At 35.9% G+C, this 17,491-nt stretch overlaps 2 protein-coding genes across 17 annotated transcripts in view; one reads left to right on the forward strand and one right to left on the reverse strand.

Annotated features, from left to right (window-relative positions):
• LOC123672923 overlaps positions 1-14,485 on the reverse strand; it is a 36,264-nt gene extending 21,779 nt beyond the window's left edge. Inside the window, exon 1 of one of the 2 annotated variants that reach the window (XM_045607287.1) lies at positions 14,169-14,485. The gene's annotated coding sequence lies outside the window, so the exon portion shown is untranslated. The remainder of the gene's footprint in view (positions 1-14,168) is intronic. The other variant, XM_045607290.1, reaches the window with a different exon arrangement.
• The window catches only part of LOC123672919 (ankyrin-2-like), a 178,751-nt gene that overhangs the window by 14,256 nt on the left and 147,004 nt on the right, over positions 1-17,491 (forward strand). The window contains exons 1-2 of one of the 15 annotated variants that reach the window (XM_045607278.1): positions 5,608-5,852; positions 7,113-7,174. The exons of 10 other annotated variants lie outside the window; for them this stretch is intronic. In XM_045607278.1, the coding sequence (XP_045463234.1) occupies positions 5,756-5,852; positions 7,113-7,174 (159 nt within the window). In that variant the 5' untranslated portion in view covers positions 5,608-5,755. Of the gene's footprint in view, positions 1-5,607; positions 5,858-7,007; positions 7,175-16,787; positions 16,931-17,491 lie in introns of those variants that run through there. 4 more of the 15 variants (XM_045607279.1, XM_045607280.1, XM_045607281.1 and 1 more) reach the window with 4 other exon arrangements.

Consider the following 17,491-nt stretch of genomic DNA (forward strand, 5'->3'; position numbering starts at 1 on the left):
AATCTGGGAAGGATTAGTTCAGAACATTTTAAGATCACTCATTTTGAGTATGAACCGTCGTTGCCGAGCTGTAATTAACGCAAGGGGTGGAAAAACCAAGTATTAAATCACTTATCAGCATTCCAGTATTTTGAAAATTGTTTATTTCTCTTCTTTCTCATAAGATTCGGTGAAATCCTGAATTTTTCTTCCATTTACTGTGTGTTGTTTCGTTCAAAACCTTCCCGAGAGAACATAAAAATAAGTTATAAAGTCAATGTAGAGTTAACTCTCACTAAAATTGAGATTCTCAGAAAATGTGCGTTAATTTTTTTGCGCAGTGTATTTTATGTACACACAGTGTGTCAATTTGAAAAAGTATCACCTTTAATATCTCGGCCCCCTTGCAGAATCAGAAACAATGCAAAAATAGGAAAATTTTAGGCTCGTAGGGACGGAGACATTTTGTACGGTTGGTTCCAGTCAATTTGTATCAACCCTGTGAGTGTGATGACTGTAACGCCTAAAATATGTAGAATGGGGTGTTGAGTAATAATTTATTATGAAGGTAATTCGATGGCGTTTTAAAAAATTCCGTACACTTGACTTTGTTGGTAGTGCTTCCGAAAAATAAGAAAAAGAGAGGAATAGGCAATCTCTCACAGATCACTTCCAAGAGAAATGGATCGGTAGAAGAGGGTCAATTGAATGAGCACCTAGCTTCCCAGATATGATACCTTTCCAATCGTCTGACTGCATTCTGGTCTCAATATTATTTCAGACCACCAGGTTAATTTCCTTTTTGTTATGGTAATGTTAGTACCTGGATAATGTAGGTTCTTCTATTTCAATCTGTATGCAATATTTCAGCAGACTCATTTGATAGATTCAGGTTACATAAGAGATCGTCTTGTTTTTCTCGATCGCGGAGTTATTGAATCTGCATCAAATTCGCAGTCAGATTGAATTCTTTGAACTTCATTAGAAAATGTATCTGTATTATCTTCAGGCAGTTCAGGAAGAATGCTGAAGGATGTAACGGGTATCTCTTCCGAATGCACTACAGGCCTTCTTTCAGAATCTAAATCAGGAGTTGTCCATTTGTGTCTTTCTAGTTATGCCTTTAATATAAACGAGACAAAACTAGTAGTCACCATGGTCATATTGGTAGGTACACCAAATTTAAGACTCCAAGTGTTAACTGTCGCAAATATTCAACACATGTTTCACATATGGAATGTGGGGCCCATGATTCATACTGATATCCCAAATGAATGCCAAAATAGGCAAGATAAGATCTTTTTTCGGAGTCATAAATAGTTTTTCCGCTTTTTTTCAAAGTTCATTCATCATATACTACGACGTTACAGCGCTTTTTGATGTTATCTCCTGTTTTGAACTTGCTTGGAATCTCACTTAACAGTTTGGACGTAAAAATAAGCCAGAATATTGATATCTGTTGTTGATTATTATGAAAATTTCTCGATTTTTATTTTTAAATTGGTTTTACTGTTTAATGTACTGAGCAAAGCTCACGTTCATAAATAACTAAATAACAAAAAACATCGGGATGCATGTGGATCTCATTGTTTTGGTTCAGTGTTTTGATGATATACTAAAACGACTAAAATTTACACAAAATATTAGCACAACTACACTTCCAAAAATTTAATAAGATACTTAATCGAGTATGATCAAGGAACGATGTTCCTCAACTTAAAATTAGTAGGGTTGCAGCAGCTATTGGAGAGGGGATCATAAGCAATTCCAAGAATAAAATAAATAATTCAGAGTATAAATTGAGCAGGGCTGGTTGAACCAAAATAAGAAGGTATAATTCCACGTAATATTTGGCTAATTGGATCTCAAAAACTAGAGCTGTTGAAAAAATCTGGAGATATTCGAAACTAGCACATAGGAAATATTTTAAATCAGCTGTCTTTCTGAAACCATTTTTTTTTCAATTCGTTGGCCTGTGTAATAAGTAACATAATTCTATATGTATACTTACCAGGTACCTAGTAGATAATTTTGCTCAATGAATATTTTGATGGGTGCGGTACTCATTTGATAAATTCATTCCGAATAAAGTAATAATGAACTTCATATCCACCAAATTTACAATAAAATACAACATTCGTTACATCACACTGTGGTTTCTTTCGATATTGCATATTTTAAACGATTATGAAATAGACGGAACTAGTGTCATAAATGTACATAGTAGCATTTTAAGACTAAATCGGCAAATCCATTATAGTTAGTCACATGACCTTATCATGGTTCGATATCAGCTCTCTGAATTTTTTCCATCTATTCCACTTGTTTGAAAAAAATTAGGCTGGAAAATAGCATACCAACGATCATCGATGTAACGGGCGCTCGGAAATCCTTGAACTATGGGCGTTTCCTCAGGTCCTGCAGCCTATGAAATGTCGAACACAATTCGTCCTGAAATATCCTGAAAGCTATTCGGCGAATAGAAGAAAACCGCATTGCAGGTCAGGTGCAAAATTCAGGAATATTTCTTAGCATTGTTTCAGTTACCTTCCAAATCTCTTATAAAACTCAACTATGGGTTCTATACGTGAATAGCGTTCCTATACAGTGATATTTAGCCTAGGTTTTATGCTCTTATGAACATTCTGTTCCATTGAGATGTATCATAATGAATGGAAGTATAGTTGATTCTAACAGGCAGAGCGTGGTAAGTCAAAATCCAGTCCAATTTAATTGATCAGGCAACATAAGATCGTGATTGAATAATACTGAACAATTTACATTTGTAATTCATTTTTTTCTATATATTTCACGGAGTACATAACAATATGGATGGATATAATCCATCATAATCCAACTATTTGTAGTATCTTCTTGAATTTGTGATCCCCTTTACGAATAACCAAAAAAGTAAAAGTTTCCTGATACAGGACAGAAGGGTGTTTTTTTTAGAGCTATAGAACTTTAAATTGCAATAAAACAACGATGGATTATTCGATTGACATGAATTTTATTTATCCGCAAGATAATCTTGTGGCATTACATTTCAAATATGATTTCTGGCATATGACCGCCACGGCTGGCTCGGATGTAGTCCAATCTGGACGTCCAATTTTTGGTGTCCAACATTAGTGGCCGTATATCGGCAATAACACGGCGAATGTTGTCTTCCAAATGGTCAAGGGTTTGTGGCTTTACTGCATAGACCAATACTTTACATAGCCTCACAGAAAGTAGTCTAGCGATGTTAAATCACAAGATCTTGGTGGCCAATTCACAGGTCCAAAACGTGAAATTAGGCGGTCACCAAACGTGTCTTTCAATAAATCGATCGTGGCACGAGCTGTGTGACATGTTGCGCCGTCTTGTTGGAACCACAGCTCCTGGACATTATGGTTGTTCAATTCAGGAATGAAAAAGTTCCTTCCGCAAAATCTTCCATAAAGTGGATGGAAACAGATCCAATTCCTGTGCTCGATGGCGGATAGACTCATTCGGGTCTTCCTCAATGCTACGCTCTACAGCAGCAATAGCTTCTTCTGTACGCACCGTACGGCGTTTTTGGGGATGCGAGTCATCAATAAGAGAAAACGTGGTGCGAAAACGTTCCATGGTTAAACGAATTTACTGCTCTGATGGACGATTTTGTCGACGATAAAATGGACGTAGTGCGTGATACGTATTCCGCACAGAAACATTATTTTCGAAATGAAATTGCACTATTTGCAAGCGTTGTTCAGGAGTGGGTCTATTAGTAATGAATTGCCAAACCAAACTCAGAATAAATCACTTGACAGCTGTTGAATCGGTCGCCATCTTGAACAGTAATGCCAACTTAAAGTTATATACCTCGAAAAAAAACACCCGTTATTTCAACCGGAGTTTCCTGAGGTCAAAAGAAACACTTTTTTACAAATTTCGGAAGAGTTTTGAGATGTGTATTCTTTAATTACAAGCAAAATCTTATTCCGATTGGAAATGTTATCACGGCAACATCTGGTTTATATTTTCAATAGTCTCTTTCAATATATTATGATAATAGTTTTCTTAAGTAAACACAAAAAGTTTTAACTGAGTCGGTTCTATGACCACGGAAATATCGGGTAATTTTTTTCGATATTATTCTTGAATATTTTATGGTTGCGGTCACGTGATCAACATAAAACTATACAGGAGGCTTGACATTGCCATTCTCCATAAAAATACCAATCTTTATCTAGTCTGTACGGAAAATGAACGTTCAAGAAGTATACGAATAGATACGTAGATATAGATAAGGGTTTTTTTTTTAGAGCTATAGAACTTTGAATTGCAATAAAAAAACGATGGATTATTCGATTGACATAAATTTTATTCATCCGCAAGATAATCTTGTGGCATTACATTTTGAATATGATTTCTGGCATGTGACCGCCACGACTGGCTCGGATGTAGTCCAATCTGGACGTCCAATTTTCGATGACTTTTTCCAACATTTGTGGCCGTATATCAGCAATAACACGGCGAATGTTGTCTTCCAAATGGTCAAGGGTTTGTGGCTTATCCGCATAGACCAATGACTTTACATAGCCCCACAGAAAGTAGTCTAGCGGTGTTAAATCACAAGATCTTGGAGACCAATTCACAGTTCCAAAACGTGAAACTAGGCGGTCATCAAACGTGTCTTTCAATAAATCGATTGTGGCACGAGCTGTGTGACATGTTGCGCCGTCTTGTTGGAACCACAGCTCCTGGACATCATGGTTGTTCAATTCAGGAATGAAAAAGTTAGTAATCATGTCTCTATACCGATCACCATTGACTGTAAGGTTCTGGACATCATCGTTTTTGAAGAAGAACGGACCAATGATTCCACCAGTCCATAAAGCGCACCGAACAGTCTGTTTTTCTGGATATAACGGTGTTTCGAAATACACTTGAGGATTAGCTTCACTCCAAATGCGGCAGTTTTGTTTGTTGACGTAGCCATTCAACCAGAAGTGCGCTTCATCCCTAAACAAAATAAAATGGACGTAGTGCGCGATACGTATTCCGCACAGAACCATTATTTTCGAGATGAAATTGCTCTATTTGCAAGCGTTGTTCAGGCGTGAGTCTATTCATGGTGAATTGCCAAACCAAACTGAGAATAAATCACTTGACAGCTGTTAAATCGGTCGCCATCTTGAACAGTAACTTAAAGTTATATACCTCGAAAAAAAACACCCGTTACAAATTGAGTTTTTGAAACACGCATTTCCTATTTGCAATGTGCAATGTGTAGCTTCAGTTTCTGGAATAGTAATCCATACTTTATTTATGTGTTAGTTTCTTAAGATAAACATAAAGAAACTTGAAATTTTGGAATGAAGAAGATCTTGAATTCATATCATTGCTTATTTCAATTTTTCATCGAAACATGAAGTTGACATGAAGTTATGACAATAGTTGAGCAAATTCGATGATTTCTGCTAACGAGATCCTTCAACCTGCCAACAAAAAGATGAACAGGATGGTAGAGTCGTCACACACTATTTCCGCTTTTTCAATGGTAAAATTTCTATTATAATACATTTGTACGCGGGCTATTAGTTAGACATTTCATCCAATCAACATCGGGAGTTTTCGTGTCAATATCAGTGGTGTAGTGGCTGAGATGGTGTTTAGAAATAGCCGAATTGTACAACCGCTAAAAATATATTGAGATTTCGCCAGTAAAACAGTTTCCTCGACGACTACGGTGATGCTGGGCGCGAATGATCTGATGGACCCGGTGGATATCTAAATAGTGAATTCGATGAGGTTTTTAAACACCGGAAAACTAGAAGAAAATTGTAGATTGATAATTTTGTGCTCGATTTGTATAGTTTGTGGTTTTTCTGATATAAATATAGGTGAGGTCAGTCAACTATGGAAAAATCAAATAGGCGACCCAGTTTCGATGTTGATAATGTCAGAATTCAACAATGTTTTCATTATCTGATTGTTTCCTCTAGAAAAAGTAATTTTTGCAGGAACTTTCTATGAATGTTCGATGGGTAATTATCCAAACATAAACAACATACTGTCATTATAAATATACCTAAATATTTTCAGAGGAAGAGATATAAATAATATTTTCACTAAGCGTACATCAGATCTGAAAACACACAGCTTATTGTAGATAGGGCTTCTTCATCTAATCTTATTTATTTTATTTCCTTCAAATCAAAGATTGTGAGCGTGAGCAGAATAACTCAAGAAATTTACAGAATCAGGGATTAAAAATTTAAATGGCAGAATAATTGTGAAATCGATACATTATTTACTACATTTGTCGGGTACAACTTCACTTACCGACAAAAATTGCTTGGAGACATTCTCAAATAATTTTTGTGATAGGGAGAAAGATTTTTTTGATTTAAGTTTCTGTCACTTTTACAATGAAAAAAATGTTTGCTCACCTATCCTGTAATTCAAATAAATAAAAATGTAACTTTGGAATAACCAATTGTAGCAGTATTCTCCTTAGAAATTGAACTGAAATTTATTAAATTAATAATCAGTTGTTGATTTTTTCAAAATGAAAGTCGAATAAGTCATAGCTCTTACACTATTTAGTATAGAATCCTAAATTTCAAATTAAAATTAATTTAACCGGATGCATAATTTCACTTAAAATTAAAAAAAAAATTCCTGTGGAATTGACAGTTTCAATATTATGATTAGAATGAATTATCAGCGCACTTTTCGGAAACTGTCAAGAATTATTTGAAAATTGATATATTCAAAATGAAAATGTTAATTTAATGGAAAGAAAATCACTGAACTGTTTAAAATTGTCTACACTACATCGTGCCTGCTGTATAGGCAATAAGCATATCATATGAAATAAAATTCTGAATTGAATTTTTCAGCAAGGAAAAGGAAGAACTTATTTTGATTCTGGATATAATAATAATAATAATAATAATAATAGGCCTTTATTGACAATAAAAAGAAATATTTGATTCACATATTATCAAAACATGAGATGAGATGAGTTTCAATTTGATTATGGTTTTTTCGAGTTGACTGACTCAGCCTATAATGATATAGATCAGTGTCGAAAGTTTTGGATGATCAGTTAATAATTATTTTGGTTATTCTGTATTTCTCCTCAATTTATTGAATAGTGATTATTAAAATGGCAAATGATAAAGAAAATGCTGAATCTCATGGATTAGAAAATTATGAGGTAAGTTTTCAACATAACAAAGAAATATCAATCTAGTGCTATTTTGATCTTCTTGATAATCGTGAATGTTATGCGAAATTAGAAGAAAACTTCATAAATAATTAATATACTTAATTACTTCAGTCCAGTACTACACTTTTTGCTTTTTCGTAGTTTTGTCATATCTGCTACCGATTTCGAGAAAAAACTTTCGAATAGTACTCTAGTGATTCTCAGGAAAATCCAAATTTTATGCAGATCTAAAGGGTTTTTTTTTAGAGCTATAGAACTTTAAATTGCAATACAACAACGATGGATTATTCGATTGACATGAATTTTATTTATTCGCAAGATAATCTTGTGGCATTACATTTTAAATATGATTTCTGGCATATGACCGCCACGGCTGGCTCGGATGTAGTCCAATCTGAACGTCCAATTTTCGATGACTTTTTCCAACACTTATGGCCGTATATCGACAATAACACGGGAATGTTGTCTTCCAAATGGTCAAGGGTTTGTGGCTTATCCGCATAGACCAATGACTTTACATAGCCCCAGAGAAAGTAGTCTAGCGGTGTTAAATCACAAGATCTTGGAGGCCAATTCACAGGTCCAAAACGTGAAATTAGCATAACATTGATTTAATGAAAGTTGTTCTTCGATTGAATGAAAGCAATCTAACAATATGATGAACGAATTTTCTTTGTATTGAGATTTTTGTCCGTCAGTTGAAAAATGAGAACTGGACTCATCAATATATACAGTTAATTTTTTTGATGGCATTTACGTTAATTTTTAGTTCATTGTATCAAGTGGAATTGACTTCAAGAGCTCTGCTTATTCAAACTTTGATTTCTCTTTTAACTACGTCACCATATGAAGTACTGTTATTTCTCTGAAAATTAAGACATCGCAATAAATAAAAAAAGGAGAAGATGAAGAATGTTCAGAAAAGGAAAGGCAACTTCTGAGTGTTCATAAATTATTTTCGTCTGTGGACGATTCACTTCACAGGTGTTTTGTATAAAACCTTAGTTAACTTTTTGATATCATCATGTTTTTTTCTACAAAAATTGTGATATTTTTTGATGAATGAGGAAATAATAAGTCATACAGTGTTTTCATTTGGTACATCGAATAAAATCAGGAAATGCCTGGCACGTATTTATAAAGAGCAAATATTCACAACCACAGTGTGCAAGGTTATGTCTGTCGTTGTTTCAATTCTTATGTCAACGTTTAGGGTGATATCGATCCGACAGTGTCAACAACCAGCCTTTCACTCACTGATGAAAAGGGGGATGAAAGCACGGAGCCAAGCAATATCCTCCCTCTATAAAGAAGATTCCAGAATACCTACTGCTCTGCTTCAAGATTACTCTTAGCAAACTCAAAGGATATTTGTTAAGCGCAAAAGTGTTCATATTTGGATGTCTCAAATTCGTGCATGCCCACCTCTTCTCGTTTCAAATCGGTAGATTTTCATTTTGGGCGAAAGCTCGAACGATATAATACTCTCACTCTGGAATAGACCATTTATTTATTTATACCTAATACTCTCATTTTCATGAGCGTCACCTTGGTTGAATATTATTTCGTCGAATTGACTAACAAAGTTTACATTGGCTTCATGAAGTTTACTTTTCAATTGATTATGTATCAAAGACAGGAAAAGTGACATTGGAAGATTGGGCTAGGCTTCTGGATTTTGAACTATCTGAAGACATTCAGAGGCAGGGCCGTCGCTAGGGGTTGGACAGGGTATGCGGTTGCCTTAGTCGCCAAAATTCAAGAGTGGTAATTTAAGATTTATAGGTTGATGAAGAAAAATCCTTTATGTAGAAATTAATTCCGAATACCGAATACTTTGGTTCTGTAAATGGGATTTTTCTTGAGAATGTTGGTAAATCAGTTGGAAACAACAGAAATACAGACAAATTTAAAGTCAAAAGCCATCAAAGATGCCGCTCTATTGCTGTAGACTACGAATCAGCAATCAAAAAACAGGGATTCCTATTTGAAAATTGAAAGTTGACCCCCTTCCTCCTACAAGGGTGGTGTATTCAGAAGAGGTTTTGGCATAAGCGCACTTCTCCTTCAAAACCACCAATCAACGTTTTATTCCAACAGTTTTTTCGTAAGATGTTTCTTTATTCAGATTATTGACTGATTCAAACGGGTGTTTATTTTCGAGGTATATAACTTTAAGTTGGCATTACTGTTCAAGATGGCGACCGATTTAATAGCTGTCAAGTGATTTATTCTTAGTTTGGTTTGGCAATTCATCATGAATACACTCACGCTTGAACAACGCTTGCAAATAATGCAATTTCATTTCGAAAATAATGGTTCTGTGCGGAATACGTATCGCGCACTACGTCCATTTTATTTTGTTTAGCGATGAAGCGCACTTCTGGTTGAATGGCTACGTAAACAAACAAAACTGCCGCATTTGGAGTGAAGCTAATCCTCATGTGTATGTCGAAACACCGTTATATTCAGAAAAACTGACTGTTTGGTGAGCTTTATGGGCTGGTGGAATCATTGGTCCGTACTTCTTCAAAAACGATGATGGCCAGAACGTTACAGTCAATGGTGATCGGTATAGAGCCATGATTACTAATTAAGTCGTTCCTGAATTGAACAACTATGATGTCCAGGAGCTGTGGTTTCAATAAGACGGCGCAACATGTCACACAGCTCGTGCCACAATCGATTTATTGAAGGACACGTTTGGTGACCGCCTAATTTCACGTTTTGGGCCACTGAATTGGCCTCCAAGATATTGGAATTTAACACCGCTAGACTACTTTCTGTGGGGCTATGTAAAGTCATTGGTCTATGCGGATAAGCCACAAACCCTTGACCATTTGGAAGGCAACATTCGCCGTGTTATTGCCGATATACAGCCACAAATGTTGGAAGAAGTCATCGAAAATTGGTCGTCCAGATTGGACTACATCCGAGCCAGCCGTGGCGGTCATATGCCAGAAATCATATTTAAAATGTCATGCCACAAGATTATCTTGCAGATAAATAACATTCATGTCAATCGAATAATCCATAGTTGTTTAATTGCAATTTAAAGTTCTATAGCTCTAAATAAAACTCTCTTTAGAACAAGGATCTTTTATCCCCAGTGACTTTTTTGAGAAATTTGATTTCTCATATAATACAAAAGCTGTAGTAATAAGTTGAAAAGTATCTCATCAGACGCCATTTCTATACGGTACAGAGCAAACTACTGAAGTTGTTCTAGAAGTACTGAAGTCAAGTAAGTTGGTACATGTGGAGATTGCAGCAAAAAGACATTATGGCCGACTTTGCTTCACATGTCAAGTTTGCTGGCTTGAATGCATGTAAGTAGCAGGCTTCATATCGAAAAATATATTGAAAGAATCATAAGAAACGTCAAGGTGGAAATATTTGGATCAGTTACCTTCCATGGACTATACATCAGTGATTGAGACGCAATGAAATGAAGTTATCACCTGTGCAGATAGCCAATTTCGCAGAGAAATTGAGCCAAAATCTCGTCATTATTCCTCGTAGGACTCGAAATTGATTAACAATTTCCCGATCCAAATGACTCCTATTTGTCCGTGAAAGTTCGATTTTTCGCAAGGCTGCCCATTCGAAAGGGCACATATTCGCATTGGCGCAATGGAACACATAGTGTAGGTCGTAGCTGGCGCCTCGCGACAGTGGCGTGGCAGGCAGAACGACGGATATACTTAGAAATTATCTCAACCAATTTCCGCAAGTTTTGGAGGCTTTGTCGATGATGCTCTATTATCAGGATGCCAAAAAAGATTCTGCTGATTTGGATTGGAAAATATGGAAATCATTTACTTTATAGTGCATCAAGATAATACTCATTATAAATAATAGTAAGAGTTATACAGGGAGTAATCACTCACAGATATGTCAGAAAAATGAGATGGTCCCTGTGAAATTTTTACTGTAACTTTTAAAATTGAGGAGCGAAAGTCTGATATAACACAAGTCAATAAAAAATTCTATGTTGATGAAAATGATACGAAAAAAACAATGACTACTCATCTCAAAATAAGAAAAATAAATTCAGAAAAGCACTGACTTGGTGTTAGGAACTTCTGAGAGTTCATTCATATACACTGTGTCCGTAAAGTATTGAACAAATTCATTTTTAGCTGAACAAACCATTTCAAAAAATAATCCTGAAACACGTCGATTTTCGATTTTAATTTACCGTATTTTAAAATAATAATCTAATATACCGGGTGAACTACTTTCGAGTAATGACGTCACCGTCATTTTTTTTAAATGGAACATCCCCATTTTGTCTCAATTTTCCGATTACTCTAGCTGAGATGATTCCAAAAATTTATCACATGTTGATTCCAATTGGTATAGGATGAGCAAAAATACAATAGTTTTGTGGGTGTTCATAAAGTAACGCGTAACAGTCTTTATTAGTTAAATTAACAATATTATCAAAAATACTTATTATCTAGCGGCAATTGGTTTGAATGTAACACCCTGTAGTTTGTTACATTTTTAGATTAATAAAAATGTATGAAAATAATAAATAATTTCTTTCATATTCTGTCTGCTAGACCACAAGTATCAAACATGTTTGAGCTCATTTTTATTAATCTAAAAATGTAACAAACTACAGGGTGTTACATTCAAACCAATTGCCGCTAGACAATAAGTTTTTTGATAATATTGTTAATTTAACTAATAAAGACTGATACGCGTTACTTTATGAACACCCACATAACTATTGTATTTTTGTCCATCCTGTACCAATTGAAATCAACATGTGATAAATTTTTGAAATCAGCTCAGCTAGAGTAATCGGAAAATTGATACAAGATGGGGGTATTCCATTTTAAAAAATAACGGTGATGTCATTACTCGAAAGTAATTCACCCCGTATATTAGATTATTATTTTAAAATACGGTTAATTAAAATAAAAAATCGACCTGTTTCAGGATTATTTCTAAAAATGGTCTGTTCAGCTAAAAAAAAATCCGGAAACCTTGTAGGCCACCGAATATTTCGAATATCTGGAGTTCACAGATCATCATAGATGAGCGGTGGGATTTGAATTGTGAAACTGAAACATTCAATAATTTTTATAGTTTGATAAGAAATTCATATATCATGTTATATATTTTTGAGAATGATGATTATTCATTTTATTCGTTACAGAATTTTTATGGTTTATATAGGTGTGTGAATAAGTATTTCCCGTTTTTTTCAAATTTTGAGCCTTTATTGTGAAAAAATGGTTACAAATGAATTATTGAAAGTATTGGCCATCGCTAGCTACAACTTTTCCCCACCTTTCTGGCAACATACGAATCCCGTTGCGAGAAAATTCGACCGGTTTGGCCTCTATCCAGTCATCCACCCATTTTTTGGCTTCCTCGTAGGAATGGAAATGCTGGTCAGCCAGGCCATGCGTCATCGATCTGAAGAGATGGTAATCAGACGGAGCAATGTCTGGACTATACGGCGGGTGGGGTAGGACTTCCCATTTGAGCGTTTCTAAGTATGTTTTCACCGGCTGTGCAACATGTGGGCGAGCATTGTCATGTTGCAAAATAACTTTGTCGTGCCTGTCGGAGTATTGTGGCCGTTTTTCTCGCAGTGTGCGGCTCAAACGCATCAATTGTCGTCGATAGACCTCGCCTGTGATCCTTTCATTCGGTTTCAGAAGCTCATAGTAAACCACACCTAGCTGGTCCCACCATATACAGAGCATGAGCTTGGCGCCATGAATATTTGGCTTGGCCGTCGATGATGATGCATGGCCGGGTAGTCCCTATGATTTTCTTCGTGTCTGATTATCGTAACGGATCCACTTTTCATCGCCAGTCACGATACGATGCAGAAAACCCTTCCTTTTATGTCGCTGAAGCAGCTGTTCGCAAGTGAAAAAACGCCGTTCGACGTCTCTCAGCTTCAGTTCGTACGGCACCCAATTTCCTTGCTTTTGGATCATTCCCATGGCTTTCAAACGCTTGGAAATGGTTGTTCGGTCAACTCCCAATGCTTCAGCAAGTTCTTCTTGCGTTTGACACGAATCTTCATCAAGCAAAGTCGCCAATTCTTGATCTTCAAAGATTTGCGGCCGCCCGGAACGCTCCTTGTCTTCCACGTCGAAATCGCCACTTTTGAAGCGTCGAAACCATCCGCGAACACTTGAATCATCGACACAACCTTCTCCATAAGCTTCCTGAAGCAACCGATGCGCCTCGGCAGCAGATTTCTTCAAATTGAACCAATAAAGTGAAACTTCCCGCAAATGACGTCGACTCGGCTCAAATTTCGACATTTTCACGATTTCAAAAATTTATGATGCGAAAAAATTTCAACTAATGTGTTAGTGTGGAATTGTTGACAGATGAATAAGCTTTGATTATGACATATGTAACCATTAAATACTCGCACAGTATTGGTGGCGCCATCTCTTACAAAAAACGGGAAAGCCTTATTCACACACCTTATATCTAAAAAAAAAACAACTTTTTTGAAGTTATAAATCATAATTGCAAAAATAATTGTAATGAAAAAAAAAATGATTGCACTAATATATTCTACTGAAAAAAGGACCTCTATAATGTTTTTGTTTCATGTTGAAAAGATCAGTAGGTAATAAAGAAGTTATGAGAACTTCTCTTCATTTCTGGCCATTTTCAATTTTAATTGATTAACCACGAAATTGTCATCAGTGAGTCGAAGGTTATCGTTCGAGACCATCCCCGGCGCAAAATTTGAAAACTATAGACATTGTGGTGGGAGAAAATTGCATGCGAGACAATGATAATATAGTGTTTCACTGGTTTCAATGGAGTTTAAAGAATTAAAAGTCATATCAACCTCAAATTTTTGTTAAAGTTGAAAGTTCAAAAAACTTCTAAATCATTTTCGCCGCACTGCTATGTCCACTTCAAACTCTCCAAATTGAACAGAATGCTTATAAATAATTGAAGCAATGAATTCACATTAATTACTTACATATAATTTCTTGAAATTACTTTGCACCACTGATAACAATATATTCTTCAGCTTTTATGAGGAACCCAAATATTTGATGAGGGTGTTTCTCTGCCATATTGGATCAACGACCAAGATTTTTCAACGACTCAATGTGAAATTTTATTCAGTTCAACTTTACATATGTTATGGAAAATTTTGAAAAAGAAATCAGAAAAAATGCTCACTGAATTCTAACAAAGCTACTTCTAATGGTTTCGCACTGACAAGAATAATATAAATATGAATTCACATTCACGGTCATAAAATGTGAAAAATATGATGACAGCTTCAACATCAATCAATTACCTACTGATCTTTTCTGTTCGAGGATTATATACACAGATTGATTGTTTTCCTTGGAAAATTCAAATGATATTCCCATGTTTTGGTCCTATAAAAAAACAACATGAATTTAATTCATGTTGTTGTACAATTAATTTTTTATGCCCAATTATAGAGGTGAATTTAATTATTTATTGGCAATAACATGACTCTATTAAAAAACAGCATAACTTTCACACTTTGGTTTATCAATATCTTTATCGCCTCAGTATGAAATATTTGAATGAAACTTTTCAAAAATACCGGTATGAAAAACCCCACCAAACAAATCATCATATTCTTTCAAGTTAGTCGAAATACACTGCGCAAAAAAATTAACGCACATTATGGGAATCCCAAATTTATTCTACAACTGAAGGTGTTCTCAATAGTAATTATTTTTATCAGAATTATGCATGCATATGTTATCCACTTTCAACGTTTTTCTTCAATACAGATGTTTTTTTCCAGCAGGAATATAAAAAGATGAGATTATCAGATTTTGTTGTTCTCGATCAATTGTAGTGATCAATAGTTTTTCTTTCGTTTGATTTTCTACACTCGATCGCTATGCAACGCGAAACACGCAATTTGACCCAAGAGGAATGTGCCCAAGCGGTAGTTTTGCGAGAAGAAGGGTGGACATACACAAGAATTGCAGAAAGGTTTGGAGTTTCGCATACAAGTGTTTCCAGAGTGTTGCAGCGATTCAGAGAGACAGGTATGAATGTCCGAAGACCAGGACAGAGTAGACCACGGGTAACAACTGCCATTCAAGAACGTTACTTGAGAGTTTCTTCGTTGAAACAACGGTTTGCAACCACTCGCTTCCTTCAAAATCAGCTTGAAGAAACTCATGGTGTGCAAATTAGCACTCAAACAATAAGAAATTGCCTCAGAGAATAGGATTTAAGGCCTCGTGTCGCGGCAAGAGGCCCAGCTCTTACCTCAGCGCATCGAAGGGCGCGTTTGGATTTTGCGAGAGAGCATATCCATTGAGAAGAGGCTGATTGGGAAAGAGTGCACTGGGCATATCTTTAATGTGGACGTCTGTATACAAGGGAACATCGATAACAATGGTAGAGGCAGAAAGACTCATCTGTGAAGAGAACTCTTTCCCAATCAGCCTCTTCCCAATGGATATGCTCTCTCGCAAAATCCAAACGCGCCCTTCGATGGGCTGGGGTAAGAGCTGGGCCTCTTGCCGCGACACGAGGCCTTAAATCATATTCTCTGAGGCGATTTCTTATTATCTGAGTGTTAATTTGCAGCCCATGAGTTTGCTCAAGCTGATTTTGAAGGAGGCGAGCGGTTGCAAACCGTTGTCTCAACGAAGAAACTCTCAAGTAACGTTCTTGAATGGCAGTTGTTACCCGTGGTCTACTCTGTCCTGGTCTTCGGACATTCATACCTGTCTCCCTGAATCGCTGCAACATTCTGGAAACACTTGTATGCGAAACACCAAACCTTTCTGCAATTCTTGTGTATGTCCACCCTTCTTCTCGCAAAACTACCGCTTGGGCACATTCCTCTTGGGTCAAATTGCGTGTTTCGCGTTGCATAGCGATCCAGTGTAGAAAATCAAACGAAAGAAAAACTATTGATCACTAGAATTGATCGAGAACAACTGATTTCAGAGTGGGGCCAATACATTCAAAATCTGATAATCTCATCTTTTTTTATTCCTGCTGGGAAAAAACATCTGTATTGAAGAAAAACGTTGAAAGTGGATAACATATGCATGCATAATTCTGATAAAAATAATTATCATTGAGATCACCTTCAGTTGTAGAATAAATTTGAGATTTCCATAATGTGCGTAAATTCTTTGCGCAGTGTAGTTAGTTTGGCTATGGTGGTGACTCATTTATGTAGTGATTTCACCATAATACCGTGACAGAATGAAGCGTTTCAGCGGGAATTTTGAAATTTTTTTTATTTACGTATTTTTTATTAGCACTTTCTATAATTTTCCATGAAATAATTTTTTTTCGTGTTCATATAGTGCCTATCTACAAATTAAAAGCAAATTCAAAATATAGGCAACATCCCTATTATATACTCAAAATTTCCTCTCCGAAATGATAATCGTGGATCCTCCCCTGGATTTTTTCGCATCTCTCGAAAATAAGAAGAACCCAATTTTCCTCCTGCGCCGTCCCGTCCGCGATTACGTAAAACAGAGTGCGCTGAAAACAGCCCCTATTTTATCGAAACTTCCTTCCCCGCTCGATATCGGGGTTGGCTCTGTACGGCAGGTTCGCATTCCGCATTTCAGTGCTGATACGATGGTGTCTCGGTGTCCTGAAACAACGCGGTGATATCTACTTTCAGTCAATTCGAGTTTTGCTCAAAGGTTCATTAGATACAATATATAGAAATATAAGATAGGCCCAGATATGGTCACCGAAAACGGACAGGTATGTTGGATGTTCAACTTGAATTTTGATCGAGACCTATTTATTATTGATAATCAATATGAAATGAAGGCAGTTTGCCGCAGATATTTTTTATTCACCTGATCCTACTTCGAGAACTGATTTTTTCCATTCGATTGAAGCATAAACTATAATCATAGCTCCTCACAATAGATCATAATTGTTCTGTACACAATTTTATCAATCCTTATTTAATAACTATGAATCCATTGATGTGGTAATTATAATTATGAAATGTTAATATTTGATTCCTTCGATATTCTGAGTTCTGCATTTATCCGATCGAAGGATGCCGCACAATGAATTAGGAAAAGTGGACTCCTGTCAAATTGGCTGAATTTTTGATATGTTATAATCCAAGTCATTACAAACATAAAGTTCAATATGCAAAAGTTTTTTTAGGCCTGTTTTGACACTAGAGGCCCCTGAAAACTCTCATTTGTTCTCCATTGTTAAACATTGCAAAACGTCATCCTGGATAATCATAACTATCCTGAGTAATCCAGATGTGAGAAGTCATTAATTTGAGATACTATTAAAATT

The sequence above is a fragment of the Harmonia axyridis genome, chromosome 2 (assembly GCF_914767665.1).
Source record: "Harmonia axyridis chromosome 2, icHarAxyr1.1, whole genome shotgun sequence".
NCBI classification, from domain to species: domain Eukaryota; kingdom Metazoa; phylum Arthropoda; class Insecta; order Coleoptera; family Coccinellidae; genus Harmonia; species Harmonia axyridis.